Source organism: Bombus bifarius, unplaced genomic scaffold, assembly GCF_011952205.1.
Source record: "Bombus bifarius isolate JDL3187 unplaced genomic scaffold, Bbif_JDL3187 scf7180000007966, whole genome shotgun sequence".
NCBI lineage: Eukaryota > Metazoa > Arthropoda > Insecta > Hymenoptera > Apidae > Bombus > Bombus bifarius.
The window spans coordinates 6534605-6552044 of record NW_022884352.1 but is presented as its reverse complement, the minus strand read 5'-3'; the positions used below and the strand labels follow the sequence as shown (position 1 = coordinate 6552044).

Below are 17440 nucleotides of genomic sequence, written 5' to 3'. Positions count from 1 at the left end.
CTCGCTTGTTCGTTCGCTTCATTCCTTCGATAATACACAGGATAGCTAGCAAGGTACTAACTGATAAGGAAATTTAATTACTTGAGAACGATAACAGATAACTTTAATCTACTTCTTTTTCATGTTACGAAAGAAACGTTAAGCACATTAAGGGAGAGAATTAATGATAAAACGATTCAAAATGTCCAGCATTCTTGGCAATCACGGTAGTGAAGCAACTCTGGGAATCATAACGACTTAAGATTAAATTACTTAATTTCGGAATTTTTAATTTTATCGAATTTCATTACTAATTAAACTAAATTATATATAAATTATCATCTATAACTCGAACGATACTTAATATTTACGAGCGATAATCCCTAAAGGATAATAAATCTTTAAATAATAATAACGATATTAATAAAAAATACATAAAAATAGAATAATAATAACGATTATGACTATTAAATGCTCAAAGAATATTTAAAAGCTAAAATTAGTCAGTACCCGGTGTCTCGCCGCTCACCCTCTATCTTTCAAAGCGGCAGAAAATCGAATTACGACAGATCGATCAATTTCGTTCGATTTCAACGAGGCATTTGCTAAAAAGCTTTTAATGAAAAAGCGACGACGAAGAGGTCGCGATATCGTGGTATCGTCGTGAAAGCAGGAAACGTCCGCTCGCTTATCTCGCGGTATCTGGACATCGCGGCAGGTGAAGCATTTAAATAATATATCGAACAGGTGAAATAGCAGCTGTTCGTCTGCATCGCCCTCCGCCAGCACGCGTGAACAGCTTTGTAGTGCCGCGAGAACTCTCTTTTTTCGCTCGAAATTCGCGTTCCACGTTCTCCTCTTACTGTGACACAGTTTCTTCAGAGTCCAGTCTTTCTCGTTTTCAAACACGATTTCCAGACATCTGGAAAACATTAGCTTCCTACATTTAACTCATAGCATCACGCCAGTTCATACACGTGTTAATAATTCACTTGTACATTACATAAAAATCAATTTCAAGGTTATTCCAATATACGATTCGCGTAACTGTAATTCACGAGATAAACGTCAAGAAACTAATACTTGTAGCTTCGTTGCTCTGTTCCATTTTCCCAATTTACGAACCTGATCAATATCCCATTCTAACGCGCGAATATCCTATCCTATCGTAATACGTAAACCAATCTTCCACGAACAAGAACAATACAACAAACTGAATCTCGCAACTTGGAAATGTTCCCCAAGTTGCTCGAGCCCGAGCAACCCTCCGATCATTTACCTTCAGCTAACCATCATCCGTTCTGCTCGCCAACCAATCCCATCCCGCGGCTCAGCCAAAACACGTTGTCAGTTTGAAATCCGCGGTCAGATCGAGCCATTTGCTTGCATCGTGTCGCGATTCATCGGTGGCTGAGTTCCTCCTAGGCTCGGTTTGGAGCAAAGAGGGGATCGCGCGAGTATCCAAAGAAAGGAGGAGTGGAACCAGTAGCTATGTATCTACTTATCAACCAGAGAGAAACGGAACCAGTATCTGGCAAGTGGTAGGAAAATGTAAGCTGGACGACCGAGTAGAGGGGAATATAGAAAAAGATAGTATTAAGACTGCCGTGTAAGAATGAGAATGAGCGAGAGAATCTTCAGTTGAAGGGGAACGCAGAGGGTGAATTTGAGGAATAACGCGGAGGAGGGGCCGAGAAAAGAGAAAAGACGAAGAGGGTTTCATCGAAGAAGAGAGAGAGAAGAGAGAGAGAGAGAGAGAGAGGAGAGAGTGAGAGAAGAGAGCGAAAAGGAGGGGATGGTTGGTCGGAGGGGAGGAAAGGCAGCTGCAAGCAGCAGTCGGTGCAAGGGAGAGATCGAGCGAGGGTAGAGGGAGACGGGACCAGTGTCATGGAGGCAGGTCTGCCTGGTGGCTGTCCGTCGACCTGCTCCCTTGCTTTACCTGACAGCGTTCGCCAGTGTTTCGAAAGCCGCGTTCACCGATGGGTCGACTCGCGATCCACTCGTGAGCTCGTCAAGCTCGCCACGCTCGGATCGTCGACCCCCCTTTTTTTTTTTTCGAAAAGATCAACGACGCCGGGACCCGTTCGTTCGTCGTCTAACTCCAAGTAGAGCCCGGTCGAATCGACTTGGAAAACGGAAGCTGTGCGTGTCTGCCGCGGGAGAAGAACACGTTAGAGGGAAACGGAGTGGGTGAACACGGAGGAGCATATAGAGGGCAATACAGAGAGGGAGAGGTAGTGGAGAAAGAGGGAGGAAAGTGACACGTTGCGATACGATCGATCCAACGACCAAGTTATACGTGCGTTTTAAACGAACACGCTCCGAAAACACGATCGGCACAATGTGCTCGTGACAAGAGCGTTTTTTGGAGTCTCTCCTGTGACCGATCGTGTTCCTCTTTTTCTTGTTTTTCTTTTTTTTCCTACAAATTAAGTCAGAAACAGCGGGTCTTTTCGTTGCCTGTTCGTCGGTTAGAGAAGTTTGAGAATATTAGAAAGAGTGGAGGAGAAGAAGGAGGAAGAGAGGAACGTATAACAGAGACAGTGAAAGATACAGGCCCGGAGGAGGAAACGGATAAAACGTGGGCGTTGAGTGATTGTTGTCGGTGCTAGTTTCCATTGGGAGTCATGAGAGATACCAGCGATATGATGGAGGACTCCTTGTCCGAGGTATGTAATAGCTGATAAATCAGTCTTGTTTCGTTTTCGGTTCCCTCGTGTATATAACATGGTCCTCAACTCGTGCTGTGCTGATTGAAATTAGAGGGATTCTATGGCACGAAATAAGAGCACAATCAGGAATAACAAAATTGCCTCGGAGGTTTCAATTCCGGGAAAATCGAGTTTGAAAAGTTACCGAACGGACGTGCATTTGTCTAATCCCACTGGACAGGAATGGAAAATTGACAAGGAGATTGTTCTACATGCGACGACAAGTCGGGTATGTAGAACGAAGCTTTTTCGTTTGAGGCCTTGTTTTCGAGAAAACAACGTGTTTAACCGAGAATTAGCCTGGCACACGTGCATTTTACAAATTTCCGGATAAAGTTATACATGGAATTCTGAATGAAATTTCGAGCATAGTTTTTCGTTTAAAGCTTCGTTACGCAGAAGATAAAGTTTGAACATGTTTAACCGGGTCCAAACTAGTCGCTTTGAACGAGAATCAGCCGGATACGTGCTATTTGACAAATTTTCAAATTCCATTTCCTCAAGAACGAAGCCCGACATAAAAAGATCTTATTCTACATTTTCCACTTATCTTCGCATGTAGAATAATCTTCCATCAATGGTCCATTCCTATTCGGAATTAATCAAATACACGTATACTTGTCAACTTTTCAAGACACAGGATTTCTAATTTTAATTGTACCGAATTTCTAAATAAAATGTGGGATCACAGCGTACACATTGTTCGTTCGTTTTTTGGCTGTTACTCGTTTTATTTAAATTATCATGAGGGCTTGACTCGATATCATTCTTTGACATCGCTAATCCAATCAATTTCTATCTTTCGATCCGTATGCGGGCCACTAAATGATTTTGTCCCGAGTGAAAAGGTTGAAAAGAAGATAAGGTTCCTTACATAAATTGTGTATAACGATCGAGAGGTCTTGGATATAAAATAGAAGGTAAAATGATCCAAGATCGCGGGACGTTCGCGCGAGAATGTGTGGACGTAACGCGACGATTTAGAAACACCTTGTGCACCGTGTAGTGGCCCGTTTATGGGGTCCCGGAAAGGAAACGCGTTCCAGCTCGGCCTGTACGCTTCAGAATTTCGTTTGTACTGGTGCTTCTACTTTATCCGGAGTTTAATGCCGCATCGTGGAAACCTCGAGAACGCTTATTTGCATTTTACACGAAAATTCGTAACTCCTTTTTTCTTTATTCGCGTCTCTATTCGTGACGGTTTCCACGAAATTCTGCGAACATTTCCTTGGTTGTTTCTTTTTCTCTCCGAGGATAATTCATTGTGGATAGAAGAAGAAAAGAAAAGAACGAATAGTCGACGAATGTCCCTTCAATAATTGAAATTTAACTCTGACCTGGTGGTTCTCGAATTTTTTATGTCTCAATCTTTCTTCAGTTTCAAGAGAGAAAAGCAGTTTTAACATTTAACGAATAAGCGTTCTTTCGTATTTTCCTAAAATTTAAGAAATTATCTAGCGATAGAAAAGTGCGATAGAAAAATGGCCCGAAGAACACCAGCTTAAGACACCAATAGTTTCTAAGCACATTTTCGTGCACTGTTGCAAACACAAATTAACAACCAATGGCTTTTTAAATTTGTATTGATACGTCAAATAAAATGTGACGTGTGTGCTTGAATGATATCAAGCATTTTAAAAATCACTTTAAGGTAAAACCAACGTTCATTGTTTCGCTACAAAATGAAATAAAATATAAAATCTTTATCGTGTCGAATAATTACGAATAATTATGTACATTCGACTTACGATTTCTCAGAAATCTAATAAAAGAGAAATCCTTCATCTGTGAAGGAATATTAGAAGATTAATATACATACACCGTTTCGTATAATGTATGATGAATAGCAGATTATCATTGCAGATCTATACTTTTATGAATACAGCTGAAAGAACTTATAAAATATAAAGAATATCGGATATTTTATCTATATTTTCCCGCGTATTATGTATATTTCTGCGTCTTTTGATTTTCCTTGAACGCATAAAAATTCCCGTTCTAGCGAATAAATGTCAGAGTAAATTACGGCATTTGTATATAGCTCGTCCGTCTACAGCTTGTCTATAGTTAGTCGAAATTTGATTTAATTTCTCGCTGCATCGTGCCATGAAATTTGCTATGTATCCGCGGGATCATGAATCCAGTGCCATTATCGGTTATGTTCTCTCGTGTCTTCCTCACCATACGTATGTAAATTTGCATTCGTTTTATGTTCAGACACTCGTCCCCGTTTTCTATAGCTTCCCTTATATGCGCATTTTATTGGACTCTTTCTCGTCGTCCTTCCACCCAGGGGAATAGAATTTGCTCTCAATTTTCTCGACTCTACTTCGTCGAAGATGGAACAAATTTTCCTTTGGCCAGATTGCCGGATATACAGTGGCTCACGAAGGTATTTCAACGAGTTTGAGAATATGTTACGTGTGTTGCAGGAAATATTTGGAAGTTTCATTAGCACCGTAACGAGTACGCCGTGGATTTTTATGAAAATTTATATTTTTATGGACGCAGCTTAAAGATTCGTTTCACGCGTTAAAACCCATGACCAATACTTTTATTATTACTCTACTTTGAATATTTTATATATCTTTGTTTACTGCAGGCGTCTTGTACGTTTTTGCAACTTCGGTTGCAAATGGATTTTGCATGAATGCATAAAAATCCACGGTCTAGTAACGAGTTTCAACTGTCATGATCGTATTGGTGAAATTTGAAAGCAACATAAAAATGTGTATGAAGACTGTAAGACAAGTTACGTACGATAAGTTGCGTTTCATATTTTCCTACACCAGCAAAACTGTCTCTTTATTTGGCTTTGAAGCTAAATAAAATTTCCAAGCTATTTTCATCGTAACAATAAAATATTTCGATGCGTTCGAAATATTTTATTAAATGCGTCTTAATAATTACGACATTGGGCTTCGGCAAAATTTCTTCGTTCTATTAGCCGTTCTTAAAAAGACATACGTACGTCCAACCTAATTGAGTCTCTTCATCTTCTATTTCGTCACGTTAAAATTGTTCTGTGTACTCGTTAAGCGGCATCGAAATCAGAAAATCAACGTTAATGGATTTAGCATATTCTTCGTACGTGGTCTTTATTCGCGATCGAATGGACGAAAAATACGGGAGCAAAACGGTTCTCGTTTGCTTCACGAAAACCGTGTACCGTTAATTCCTTTCAGCTTGTTTCGTTGTAGAAAAAAAAGAAAGTGGGTTCGAGAAGCGACGTTATTTTTAAAACTCGCGACTAATTAAAAAGTTCAACCTCGCGGCGACTTCTTTCCAGCGTGGCTCGCCACGCGAGAAAGCACTGGATCAATTAAAAAACTTCTAACGTTGCAGTAAACAGCTTCCCTTTTTCCCGACGAAAACCCAGCTGAAAACTCGTCATTCAAGGAAAAAACGTTTGAACGCGACGACGCGAGTAACTTTCCTTTTTCCCACAAAACCCTTCTGCTGTAGCAAATCACGATGTAACACAATCTTGCTTCTCATAGAATATCCTGTAGAACGTTTACAATCGCTTCCATTGAAAACCGAGTAACAATTCTCGCACGAGTAACAATCGGAGAATGTGGAAAGATAAGGCGAATCGAGAAAAACAATCTAGTCCCGGTGCAGAGATTAAGCAACGCGTAATGGACAGATTCTTATGCAAATTCGTATATCTCGGAATGTAATGAAAAGAAGCAGAAGCTTGGTGGAAAATTGTTTTACCTACAGTTACAAGCATTGTGGAAAGCACTGTACTACGGATGCTTTATATACTTTTTCGTCCTACCTGCTCCTCTGACAGTTGTTAGATTTCCTTCAAAATTGGGACAAGTTAAGTTGCAAAGTAGGAAGTTTAGTTTCGTATTTCGAACGCCTACGTTCGCTTAAAGGTATTTTGTGAATGCTCGAGTCGCTGTTCCCTGACGGCACAAAAAATAATTTCTTCCCTCTAACGTTTCGGTCGAATCATTATTCATGAGTACTCAACGAACCTGCGAATAATGCAACAGTATGCAAACACAGAAAAAAAAGGAGGCCACTTTGGACGACGACAGGAAATATTTCGCCAAATAAGGTGCACTTTAAACACGAACCCGAGTTTCTTTATTTTCGTGTACTGTAACGTTGCCCTTCTGGAAGTTGTTACGTAGACTACGGATTTTTCAATTTTCAATTTATGTCACATATACAAAAGATCGTTGAATAAACGTGGTGCTGTCTGCGCGTGTATACGCGTTTCTGACCCTCATTGTACGTGTGTGTAAAGAATAATAAAGCTACAAACGGGTACAGGATAAATATACGAATAAATAGTATGGAAATATATGTATAAAATATCCAAAGTAGTTTACTGGGGAAAATATTGAAGGAAACTCTTCATTTAAGATCTTCGTTTAAATTTAATTTATAGCCGAGGACTTGTAGGTTGTAACACTGCAAATATCAAACATCGAATGTTTTATAGGAGCCGGGAAAAAAAATTCCTCAACCTAAAATTATTTTCGAAATTTAATTTGTTTCCATTACTATAAAACTTTATGCGTACAGTAATCTACGCGCGTCATAAAATTTTCTATTTTTGCGCTAGTATAGTCGAAATTCATCGATAAAATAAATAATATCCGTAGAAAAGCCTCTTAATTGTAGAGAAAATTGAATATACCATTCATTTAAATTTGCGAGCGCTGTAATAAATAGCAGTCCTGTTTGTTCCTAAATAACTCGTATAAAGGACGAAAAATATATTTTTCTCGTTTCTTTTTCAAAAGAATATTTTATAATGCTTCAAGTAAGAATTATTACAAAATCTTATATTCCATGGCACATCATCTTTCAACATTATTAGTAATTATTTACAAATGGAAATTGCTTTTAAATTCTTTCATTTCTACCCTTACAGCGTTCCCTACAAGCAATCCTCGTTCCAATTTAGTTATTTTCTTAGAGATCGTGGTTCTTCGTTATTTGTACTATCTGCGTACTTTCGTGCGAATGGTCCTATATCGCGAACAAAATTTTACAATTTTACATTGGGAACGGTTTTCAAGACTGTTTGCTCGATAACGCAATAGTTGCATGTTAAGGGTAGAAAATCGCGTTTGTTCCATAAATAGAATGTTAACGTTTAGCGGGTAATGCGACTGCATCGATCGCTAACGCCGAAAGGAAATGTCGGTCGACGTGTATCGGGCTTGTCCGCCGCTAATTAAAACGTTAATGGTACTCGGCGCATACCAATTAAAGTCGATGCATTCACGTCGACTGTATTAACAGTAATTTCGTGCGTTTAATAATCGTCCTCTGCCCGAAGCTATTCGCTCTCTCTCTCTCTCTCTCTCTCTTCCTCTCCCTCTCCCTCTCCGCCAAGAGAACTGTTTCCCTCGAAATTCTCTCCTGTTCACCGTCGCTCGAAACGCGTTCTGTCCGCTCCCAAAACGTTCCACTTCTGTACGAAACTTGTCCCGTGCTGCGATTCACAGTGTGGCGAAGCTCGTTACTCCAGACGAAATTTTAATTAAAGTCGATGGGAATCACGCGGGCCTGTTAGAGTGCTACGAATTGCTAAATAATTCGCTGCCAGTTATTTCCGAGACGCGGATGCTACGAGATGATTAACGTTGCTACGGTGGTTTTGATTAGGGAAAAGAATGGAGACGAGGTCTCGGTTGAGCTTTTCAGAAGCCAAATTAACTTCACTTGGCCGAATTTTCCAATTTCATCGTCGAATTACCATCGATTCTTTAAAGAATGTATGGGAGACTCGTCGTTGTTCATGATCGCTTCATTATCATATTCGAAGATGTACAAGGACAAGTTGAGACTTTATGAATCTGCTATTTTTACTTAAACCTTATTCCTCGCCGTTGGCAATTGTTACCAAACAAATGCGATTTGACGTAAGAAATTATGCAAGTGTTGTCGCGAGTGACAAAGTCCAAAAACGCCTCATCGTCCTAATTAGCAATTCAATTAACTTAACTAACTACGCTTTAATCGCGTTACGATCCAAACAATCTAGCGGAACGAACGAGCAACGTTTCTTTATCCATTTCCAGCAATTTCTAGTCAAAATGTTGTTATTTTTCTATAGATATAATAACTAATAAATTTTTCCTGTCTATATCCACCGCGTCTTTCGATTAATTACTGTAACTGATTATATTATTAATTCTTCCAATAGTCCAATAGCTTCTACAAGCTTTTCCTTTTCGATTAATCGTTCCTTCGGCAATGAACAAATTAGACTCGCATCTCGTATGAAACCTGTCGGTGTCTCGATACTTACGAACACGAGCCGTCTACGTCTTTATAGATTTCTGCGCAAATTTAATTTAAGGCCAAACAAGTAGAACTAATGCATTTCTTTTTGTTCCATTTTACCGAAAATAAGCCCCCTCCGTGTACGAGATAAATTTCAGCCTCTTCGTCGTTCGCTCGCGGGAAGACTTTTTCGCGGAATTAATGCCGGGATTATCCTATCTCGCTTCGTACGAAACAATTGCGCCCGGTTAAATTACACGGGACAAAATCGCAAGGAAATTTAAATCCCAGAGCGAGCGATGATATTCTTTTCTTCTTTTCGTTGGATCTTTGGATTACCTCGAGCAACATCGTGATACGGGGTCGCGCTAATTAAAACCTCATTTCGCCTGGAAACATTCAGAGCTTCCAATCTTCTCCAAACTCACCCTTTCGTCGAGGGGTGGAAAAGGGAGAGAGAGAGAGGGAGGGAGAAAAAAAAAGATAGTCAGGTCGACGTGTATTTTCTTCCTCGTCGTCGTCCTCCTCGTCGACGTCGTCGCGGTTGGTCCACCATTCTGCAATTTCCAGCGGGGAACTTTTTATCCACAATTTTTCTATATCAAGCCTTGAGCGACCGTCAAAGGGGGGGGAGGGAGAAACATTTTCTTCGTCGTGAACGTTTTCAACGTTCAAAAAGAGCTTGCCCGCGACGGCGGAAGGGAAAAAGCGTTGCAATTACATAATTCACCGTCGCATCAGAATCCTGATAAGATATAAAGCGCGATTACACGCCCGTTGCGGCGTAAGTTCGCGCTGCCAGATATTACTTTCCGCCGCGCACTCTGCTCTTTGAACTTCTCTCTTCCGGCTAGATATAGTTATACAGAGTGTCCCAGTAATCGCAGTACAATCTTTCTCTATGTGAAAAAAATACGCAGAAAAGGTGAAATAAAAATTCACACGGTGCTTCGTTTTCGACGAAATCGAATTCACGTATCAGGATCAGTGTACGAAGATTATGGGCTAAAATATTGGCGGATATACGTGTTGTAAGTATTTGTTAATTTTGTAATTTCGACGTTGTTCGATGGAAGTTGTTCTAAGCCAGAAAGAAGTACTTTAATTATATTTACGTAACTGGAAAGAAGGCTAGATGCAAAGATAAAAAAACATAATTCTAGAAACAGCTGCTGCATTTATGAGATTTTATAACAAATTGTCGTAATGTTACGACAAAAATATTTTTGAAATGTTCAGAAATACCAGGATATACAACGTTTAATACCAAGATCGAATAGGAAGAGGTAAATTGGTAGTATAACATCGATTGATAAGATATTGCATTTTAAAATTGTGCCCCTGTGAAACATGAAACGTGTGATAATGTTTCGAGTTTATATGATTACGCGCACGATGTTCTTCTGCTGTGAGTTCTAGGTATGAAAAAAAAACAAATTTTTAAATTCCATCTTCTCGAGAATGAACCGTTTCGAACGAGCAAATTTTATTCTATATTTTCGACATTTTTTCACGTAGAATCGCCCTCTCGTCGATTGTACCACGATTCCTGGTCCACCCTATATATACACGATGTCGATCTTTGGTTAGATTGCGGTTTTCCACGTAGTTGAAAGTTTAACCAAAGTCACAATGCCTCTGACTGTTGGATCGATTCGAATTTTCCCAGTGTCTCCTTTGCTACGGGACCGTTCTTTTCCGATATCGGGATAGAAATTGTCTAAATGCGCCTGGCTCTGGGCAATAATGTTTCTTTACCAGCGTTTCATCCGCTCTCATGGTGGAAATGTAGCTATTGGATGAATTGATTTCCATTGGCTTTGAAAATCAATTTCGTTTGGAATTTCAATCCCGTTTCATTCTTTTACGATGCTTTAAAAGACACTTCAGTTGTGATCTTTTGTACAATAATTTACTATCTAGTAATATCAATAAATCGAGACAATTACAAATTAGAATTACAAATTAAGAACAACTGAAATTTATGATCCACTAACTCTGTAAGAAAATAAAATAAACTGTCTTTAATTACTAATTTGTTATTAATTCGTACATTTTGATAAAATTTATATATAATTGATACATATAATTCACATAATATATTGTTATTGTAAATCCACTAAAACGATCAAACACTTGCAAACAATAGGGTGTATTGTCCAACCTTTATCGTCAATCAGTATGATTTTCGAAATTGTCAAGTTAGAATCAATTGCGTAAGCCGTCCAGGTTCGTTACAATTTGTAAAATATTTTACAATTTCAAGGAAGTCTAGCGACGTTCCTCTTCGCCTTTTCTCTTTCTAAGAATCGTTAACGGTTCCCTGGATACGACGTGGAATCTAAATTTCAAATGGAATCTTATTTCGCGATCGAAAACTTTCCACCTTTTTACACGGCGCGAGTATCCCTTTGAACTTTGCTCCCTGTTCCATCACGGAATTGTCTCGTGAATTCAATCCGAGTACTACGGCTATCTTTCACCGCTTTTAATTCCATTTGCTCTTTCTTAAATACAAAGAGACCATTTCAAAAATTGCAGCACGTATAATTTAATTGTAATTTTTTTAGCAATGTTTTTCGTACAGTTCGATAAGAATTATTTAATGTTAAATAAGTGAACTTTGTTACAATAAGCGAAATTTCAAAGGCATAAAATTTGTATCAAAAATACCCTGATGTAGACGAAAGATGATTTAAGAAAAAAATATCTAGGAAAGATACATAACGCGAGAAGAGAAGTATTGTACGTGTAGTCACTTCTATGAATTTTTTCTAATTTTTTCAGACAATTCTACGAAAAACTATGAATTTGTTACTTTGACCATTCTAATGCCATAATTTTGATATGTAAGACCTGGCTTCAAAGTACATATGTAATTACTTACAAAAATTTAAGAATACGCCTTATTTTATCGAGAACAAATTACGTTGGAATGTCAAATGTTGCTCGAACCACAAAAAGTTAAGCAAACCAAATTCCTAAATTTGAGGTATCCTTTAAATTTAATCGAGGTCAAATAAAACCTCCATTCGACCAGAGTTTCAGTTTGCTCGATGTACAACAAGCCTGCAAATTTTTACGATAAATGCCCTTCTCTTCTTCTTTCTCTTTTTTTTTTTTTAAATTGCTGCCGTATAAAGCCGGCTATTTGTCGAATGGATTTCTCTGCCTCTTTCACCAACCCCTAACATTTTCTCTTGCTCTCCCTCTCTCTCACTCTCTCTCTCTCTTTGTGAACTTTCTCTCTTACCGTGAAGAGTACATTATTCGAGATACAACAACGATCCTGTTAAGCGTCCCGTTTTATCGGTTCTCGGTGTAAAATCGATTTATAACATGCAAAACGCGGACGGCCCGTATCGGTATCATATTTACGATGTATGAATATATCGTTTACGAGCCGAACCTCCGCGTTTTGTTCGCCTTTTTATGGCCACCTTGCACATCCGCGCCGCGTAAGAGTATCGATATTCGATATTGCTACCTGCCGATAACTGCGTTTCAATAAAACGGGCAACGCATAAAAACGTTATAAGCGAATTATACGACTATAAGGGAAACACGTTTCGTGCCTTTATTTCCATCAATTAGTCGATTATCAGTCCCAAATAGCGATTCTACGTTGCGTTACGACGTTCTGTTCCATTTTACGCGCGCATTCGTATTTCATCGTTTAACACGTTGGCTATCGTGCCAATTTTATTGTTATACATTATTATATATTTTCGCACTCTGGCAGCTGCAATAGATTGAAATATATTACAAATACTGCGCCATAACGGCCATCTGAAGTACAGAAGAAAAATAGTACCGGTGTATGGCGTAAAGATGATGTACTACGGTAAAGTGGAAGCTGGAGACCATTCAAAGCCGAAAGACAGTAGATTTAATAAATAGTAATAAATAAAATAAAATACTAACGTCATAACGTTTAGCTTTTTCAAGATGTCGTATTGCATTCTCTGCTTTTTCCTCTCGACATTGTCTAAAATCTAAGTTCCTGGAAGCGCGTGCTTCGCTTCTATCCCGTTGTGTGAAATCTGTGTCGTTCACATTGCTAGTAATTTTGAAGTCTAAGGCGTTTATTTTATCTTTATCGGTCTGTATAATTTAACTTGGGTTATCGATGACCACCGGTGGCGGACAACGTGTTAAGAGGAATTTTCGTCCCTGTTCGTAATTTCCTATCTCTGCAGGAAATCCTTTACAATAACACCGATGGTAGCCAGTAATTCCTGCCTTTATCTCCTCTTTTTCTTTTTTTCCCTAGTGTTCTATGAATTTATATTTTCATCCAGTCATCCAACGATTAATTCAGCACGTCTTCGTATTATCGCGTACACGTATTTTCCACGTCTTTTTTTAATTAGCCTTACAAAGTCCGCAATCCGCATGAATTTGTATTTTTTCTCTACATCGCCGAAGACCGTTTCCTACTTCCGTCTTGTATTCCTTTTAATTATGATTCCCGCATATCGGTGTTCGTAAGCGTGAGGACAGTTGAGAAGATGAGATAAGCTTGAAACGTTATTAAGAACTTATTGAATATTACATTAAATCTTTATGATTCTATATATAGTACGTACTTCATGAAAAATCCATATATTCTATAATAAAAAATCTCATGAATGATAAGATAAAAATTCGCATTGGTGTTATTAGATTTCCCACTGCGCTTCTTATTATTTCTCCAATTCCATGCATTCTATAAATGATTCCACGAGAATCAGATTTTCGAATCTGTGCGAACTCCGTTGAATTTCCTAACGAACTCGTTTAAACATCTCTTAATTAGATTTAACGTTTAACATGCACCAATCTAATAATCTTTTATTATAGTATATTCACGTTGGAGATAGATGTTCTGTGATTTCTGTATATATTTCCAGATTAGTTTCAAATTTGATCAATGGTAGTCGAGTAACGTTATATAATTGTGTTAATGAAATTTCACAGTATCTCGTAAAGCATACATAATAAAATTCACAAAAATGTTCTATGTTGGGCGTCTAAATACTTTGACGAGCCACTCTACGTACAAATATTTTTAGAGGACCGATCTCATTACTTTTCTGACGAACTTTGTATATACAGACACGCATGTAAGCACAAATATAAGCACGAGCACACAGAGGGAATAAAATTCGATAATTCAACAAGAGGAAATACAGTGGTCGCCGATAGGATCGTTTATTGTATCATGTCAATATTTTTCCACCCCCTCTTCCGGCTTATCGTTCCGCTACCTTGCCAGCAAAAATATCGGTTTTCGATAGCAGACAGTGCACCGACCTGGCAGCATTGTAGTTACAAGAATTAAACGATACGGAAACGCGTGAATAAAAAATCAAAATCACACACCCGCGCGCTCGCTAACCCTTCAACGATCGAAGCCTTAAATCGCCATTCGAAAATTGCGAAACAGATAAATAGAATTATTATAATTAATATATATGTATAATATATATTTTCTTATTTTATACATATAATACTATAATACTTATTTACATATAATACTTATTTTATACATATAATAATATAACATAATAATAATTTATTGTATTCTAGACTACATGTCTATTACACGAAGACTATCTGGTTTTTTATCACACAGTTTAAACTTACAGACCTATGTGCGAATAGTTATTTTCTAGAACTTGATATTTATTATCGACTTTTAATGAGGAGAGAATATTTTGAATAAAAAGAACCTAATTAACTGTTGCTTTTTTACGATTAATCGATTAAATCATTAACACTACAGTGATCTGACAATAGTGGAAACTTAATTCCTATAACGAATCATAGAGAATTTTAAAAGAATACTCGAGATATTTCCTTGCGTTAAATATAGATCTCATCGATCTTTACGAAATATCAAACGCAAAACTGAAAATTAACAGACTTTGTACTTTATCGTAAAGATTATTATGTATAGGAAATTTCATAAAATTCAGCGTCCAAATATATAATTTGAGTTTCTCAATAATTTGAGTTTCTAACAGAACGTAGAATCGAAATAGAAGAGTAAAAGAAGGCAAACAAGAGTTCGCTGCAGTTATAAAATCATTGTGTTACGTTAATGTAATAAAGATAAAGAGTTAAGGGCTACCGACTCGCTAATTTATTAACTGGCTAACCTGGAACTTTCCAGCGATATTTATCAGGAATTTTTCAATTTATTCACGTAAATGGAGAAAGTATCAATCCAATTTCACGTTGTATTAACGCGAGTTAATTTGTTTAATTTATATTAATGCTCGTCGAGTGAACGACCGGAGCGTTATTAAAATTCCTTTTGTATTTGTAATTTAGATCGATGACGGGCGGAGAGGTGGCCGGAAGTAATTTGCGCCAGCATTTTATGGACAAATTAGTCGCGTTTATCGGGCATTTATGCGCGTTTAAAATTGATAAGTCTGTCGAGGGGTTGTTGGCCATAACGAGGCTAATTTGTGATTAACGTTTCACGGATAAATTAACCATGCTGCGTAACGAGCAGAGTGGAAACGGAGATTGAATGTTTTGACGTGTTCCATGAAAGTGGTCCTGGATACCTGCTTTTGCAACACTAACGAAATTACTACCGAAGATAATAGGGAAAAATTTACGATAAAGACATTTACGTTTACGATATATATTTTTGTCGATTTTTAATTTTAATATCACTAGATGACTAAAGAGATGTATTTCAGTACGAAATAGGGAAATGATAGGATAAGTTCGAAGATGTAAAATCTTTCAAAATTAGACGATAAATTCACAATGTTTCGTAAAAGATAATTTAATATTAATCCATTGATTAACTTTTTAAACGTTCAATATGACTACAATACATAAAAGATAATTTTGAATTGTCGACAATCTTGATATTGATAAAAAATTGGAAATCATGCGAAGAAACGTAACAAGCATAGTTTTGTTGCTTCTTTTATAACAACAAAAAAAAAAGGGATAATTCAATATAACATACGTAGAAAAAGAATCTGCTTAAAAGAACCTGTTAGATGCAAATCTGACGATGTTTTAACGATGAGTTTTAAACGATATTTTTGTAAGAGGACAATTTTAATAACACGATATTAACACGCCGAAGATTAAAACTGGTTCTTCATAAAAAAATGAAGACTATGACTTATCGACGTTATTCCAATGGAATCTTTAATTAAGGAATTAACTGAGTCTACAATTAAGGAATTGAGAAAAACTACAGGTACACGCGAGATTGCTGTTTGCTCATGTAGAAAAGATCAATCGACGCTCGTGACTAATGGAGTATCGCAAAAAGCGAACGACTACAACGGCTTGTTAGCTTATTAGCCTTTTTTCACTATGCTAATCTATCTTTCCGTGCGTTCGTTTTCTACCTCGTTTCAGATTTTTATTTAACGAGCCCCGGTTTGTTACTCTTCACCCTTTTGTTGTCTCGTTGTTTCATCGCGAAAACGTGCCGGTTTATCGCGTGAAATATGGCAGAGAGTTTTCAACGTTGCTCTTGAAAACATTCGACCACCGCGACGTGCCTTCTTTCGCGTGCTTATCGACGATCTTACATATTTCGCGGTGCATGATTTCAATTTATTCTCGCGCGCGATCGTAGTAATAATCGCAGCAATAATCGGGCGAAAGTTTCCTACGAGATTCGTTCGCAAATACTATATTTAGTAAATTACGTAACGGGCAGCATGCTATTTAAACTTAACTTTCACGTGATTCGTGTTTTTATCGAATCAGATACTTTCCAAGATTTCCAGATTCTATCGAGTTAAGTGGTTCGTTCTACATTTTGTCTCGAGATGGAATATAGTTCAGAGTAATGCAAATTGCCTGCCTTTCTAAAAATAGATCACGAGCCACTGGTTATATTATCGTTCGCAAGAATCGGAATAGTTTGGTCGATTCGTGGTAATAAGTTGAAGAATCTGGAGCGTATCCTCTCCAATAGTATTCTTTGTTCCTTAAAATCGCATTTCTGATGTAGCTGCATCTCTGCCCGTGTCAAGGCCACAATTAACTACGACTCTGAAGTGAAAACCGGGTCAGAGTTTGCAGAGGAGCTTTATTTACTCTGCGAATCAATATTGCGGATGTGCTATTAATCTTCCGAGCTGCTAACACGGTCTTGCCGCAAAGCTGCCTCTAAACTCAGTTGAAATTAAACGAAGAAACTGTGTTCTTAACAAAGAGCCGCGACTAAAGCGAAGGAGCTTTGCGAGATTGCAAAGAACTGTTCTGTTACCTTCGTGTAATAAAGAGAGACGAAACGTGGTGAGAGCGAAGAAAATAAATTTCTTCGAGTTTCCATCGCAAACAAAAGTTTGCTAGTTTTGCTTTATAAACGCCTCCACGGGCGTTACTCGTCTATTTTCTATTTCATCCACGGTCTGCTTGATCGGCGTTTATTACCCTCGTTCCGCGAATAATCTCCCCTTCGTTCGAAGCTGCTGGATGAAAATATTCTTCCGTCGTCCTTTTTCCACATTTTTTTT

At 37.9% G+C, this 17440-nt stretch overlaps 1 protein-coding gene across 1 annotated transcript in view; it reads left to right on the top strand.

Annotated features, from left to right (window-relative positions):
- The first annotated feature begins 1840 nt into the window (after window positions 1–1840).
- The window catches only part of LOC117217138, a 31142-nt gene continuing 15542 nt past the window's right edge, over window positions 1841–17440 (top strand). Inside the window, exon 1 of the mRNA XM_033464506.1 lies at window positions 1841–2648. Within this exon, the coding sequence (XP_033320397.1) occupies window positions 2607–2648 (42 nt within the window). The 5' untranslated portion in view covers window positions 1841–2606. The remainder of the gene's footprint in view (window positions 2649–17440) is intronic.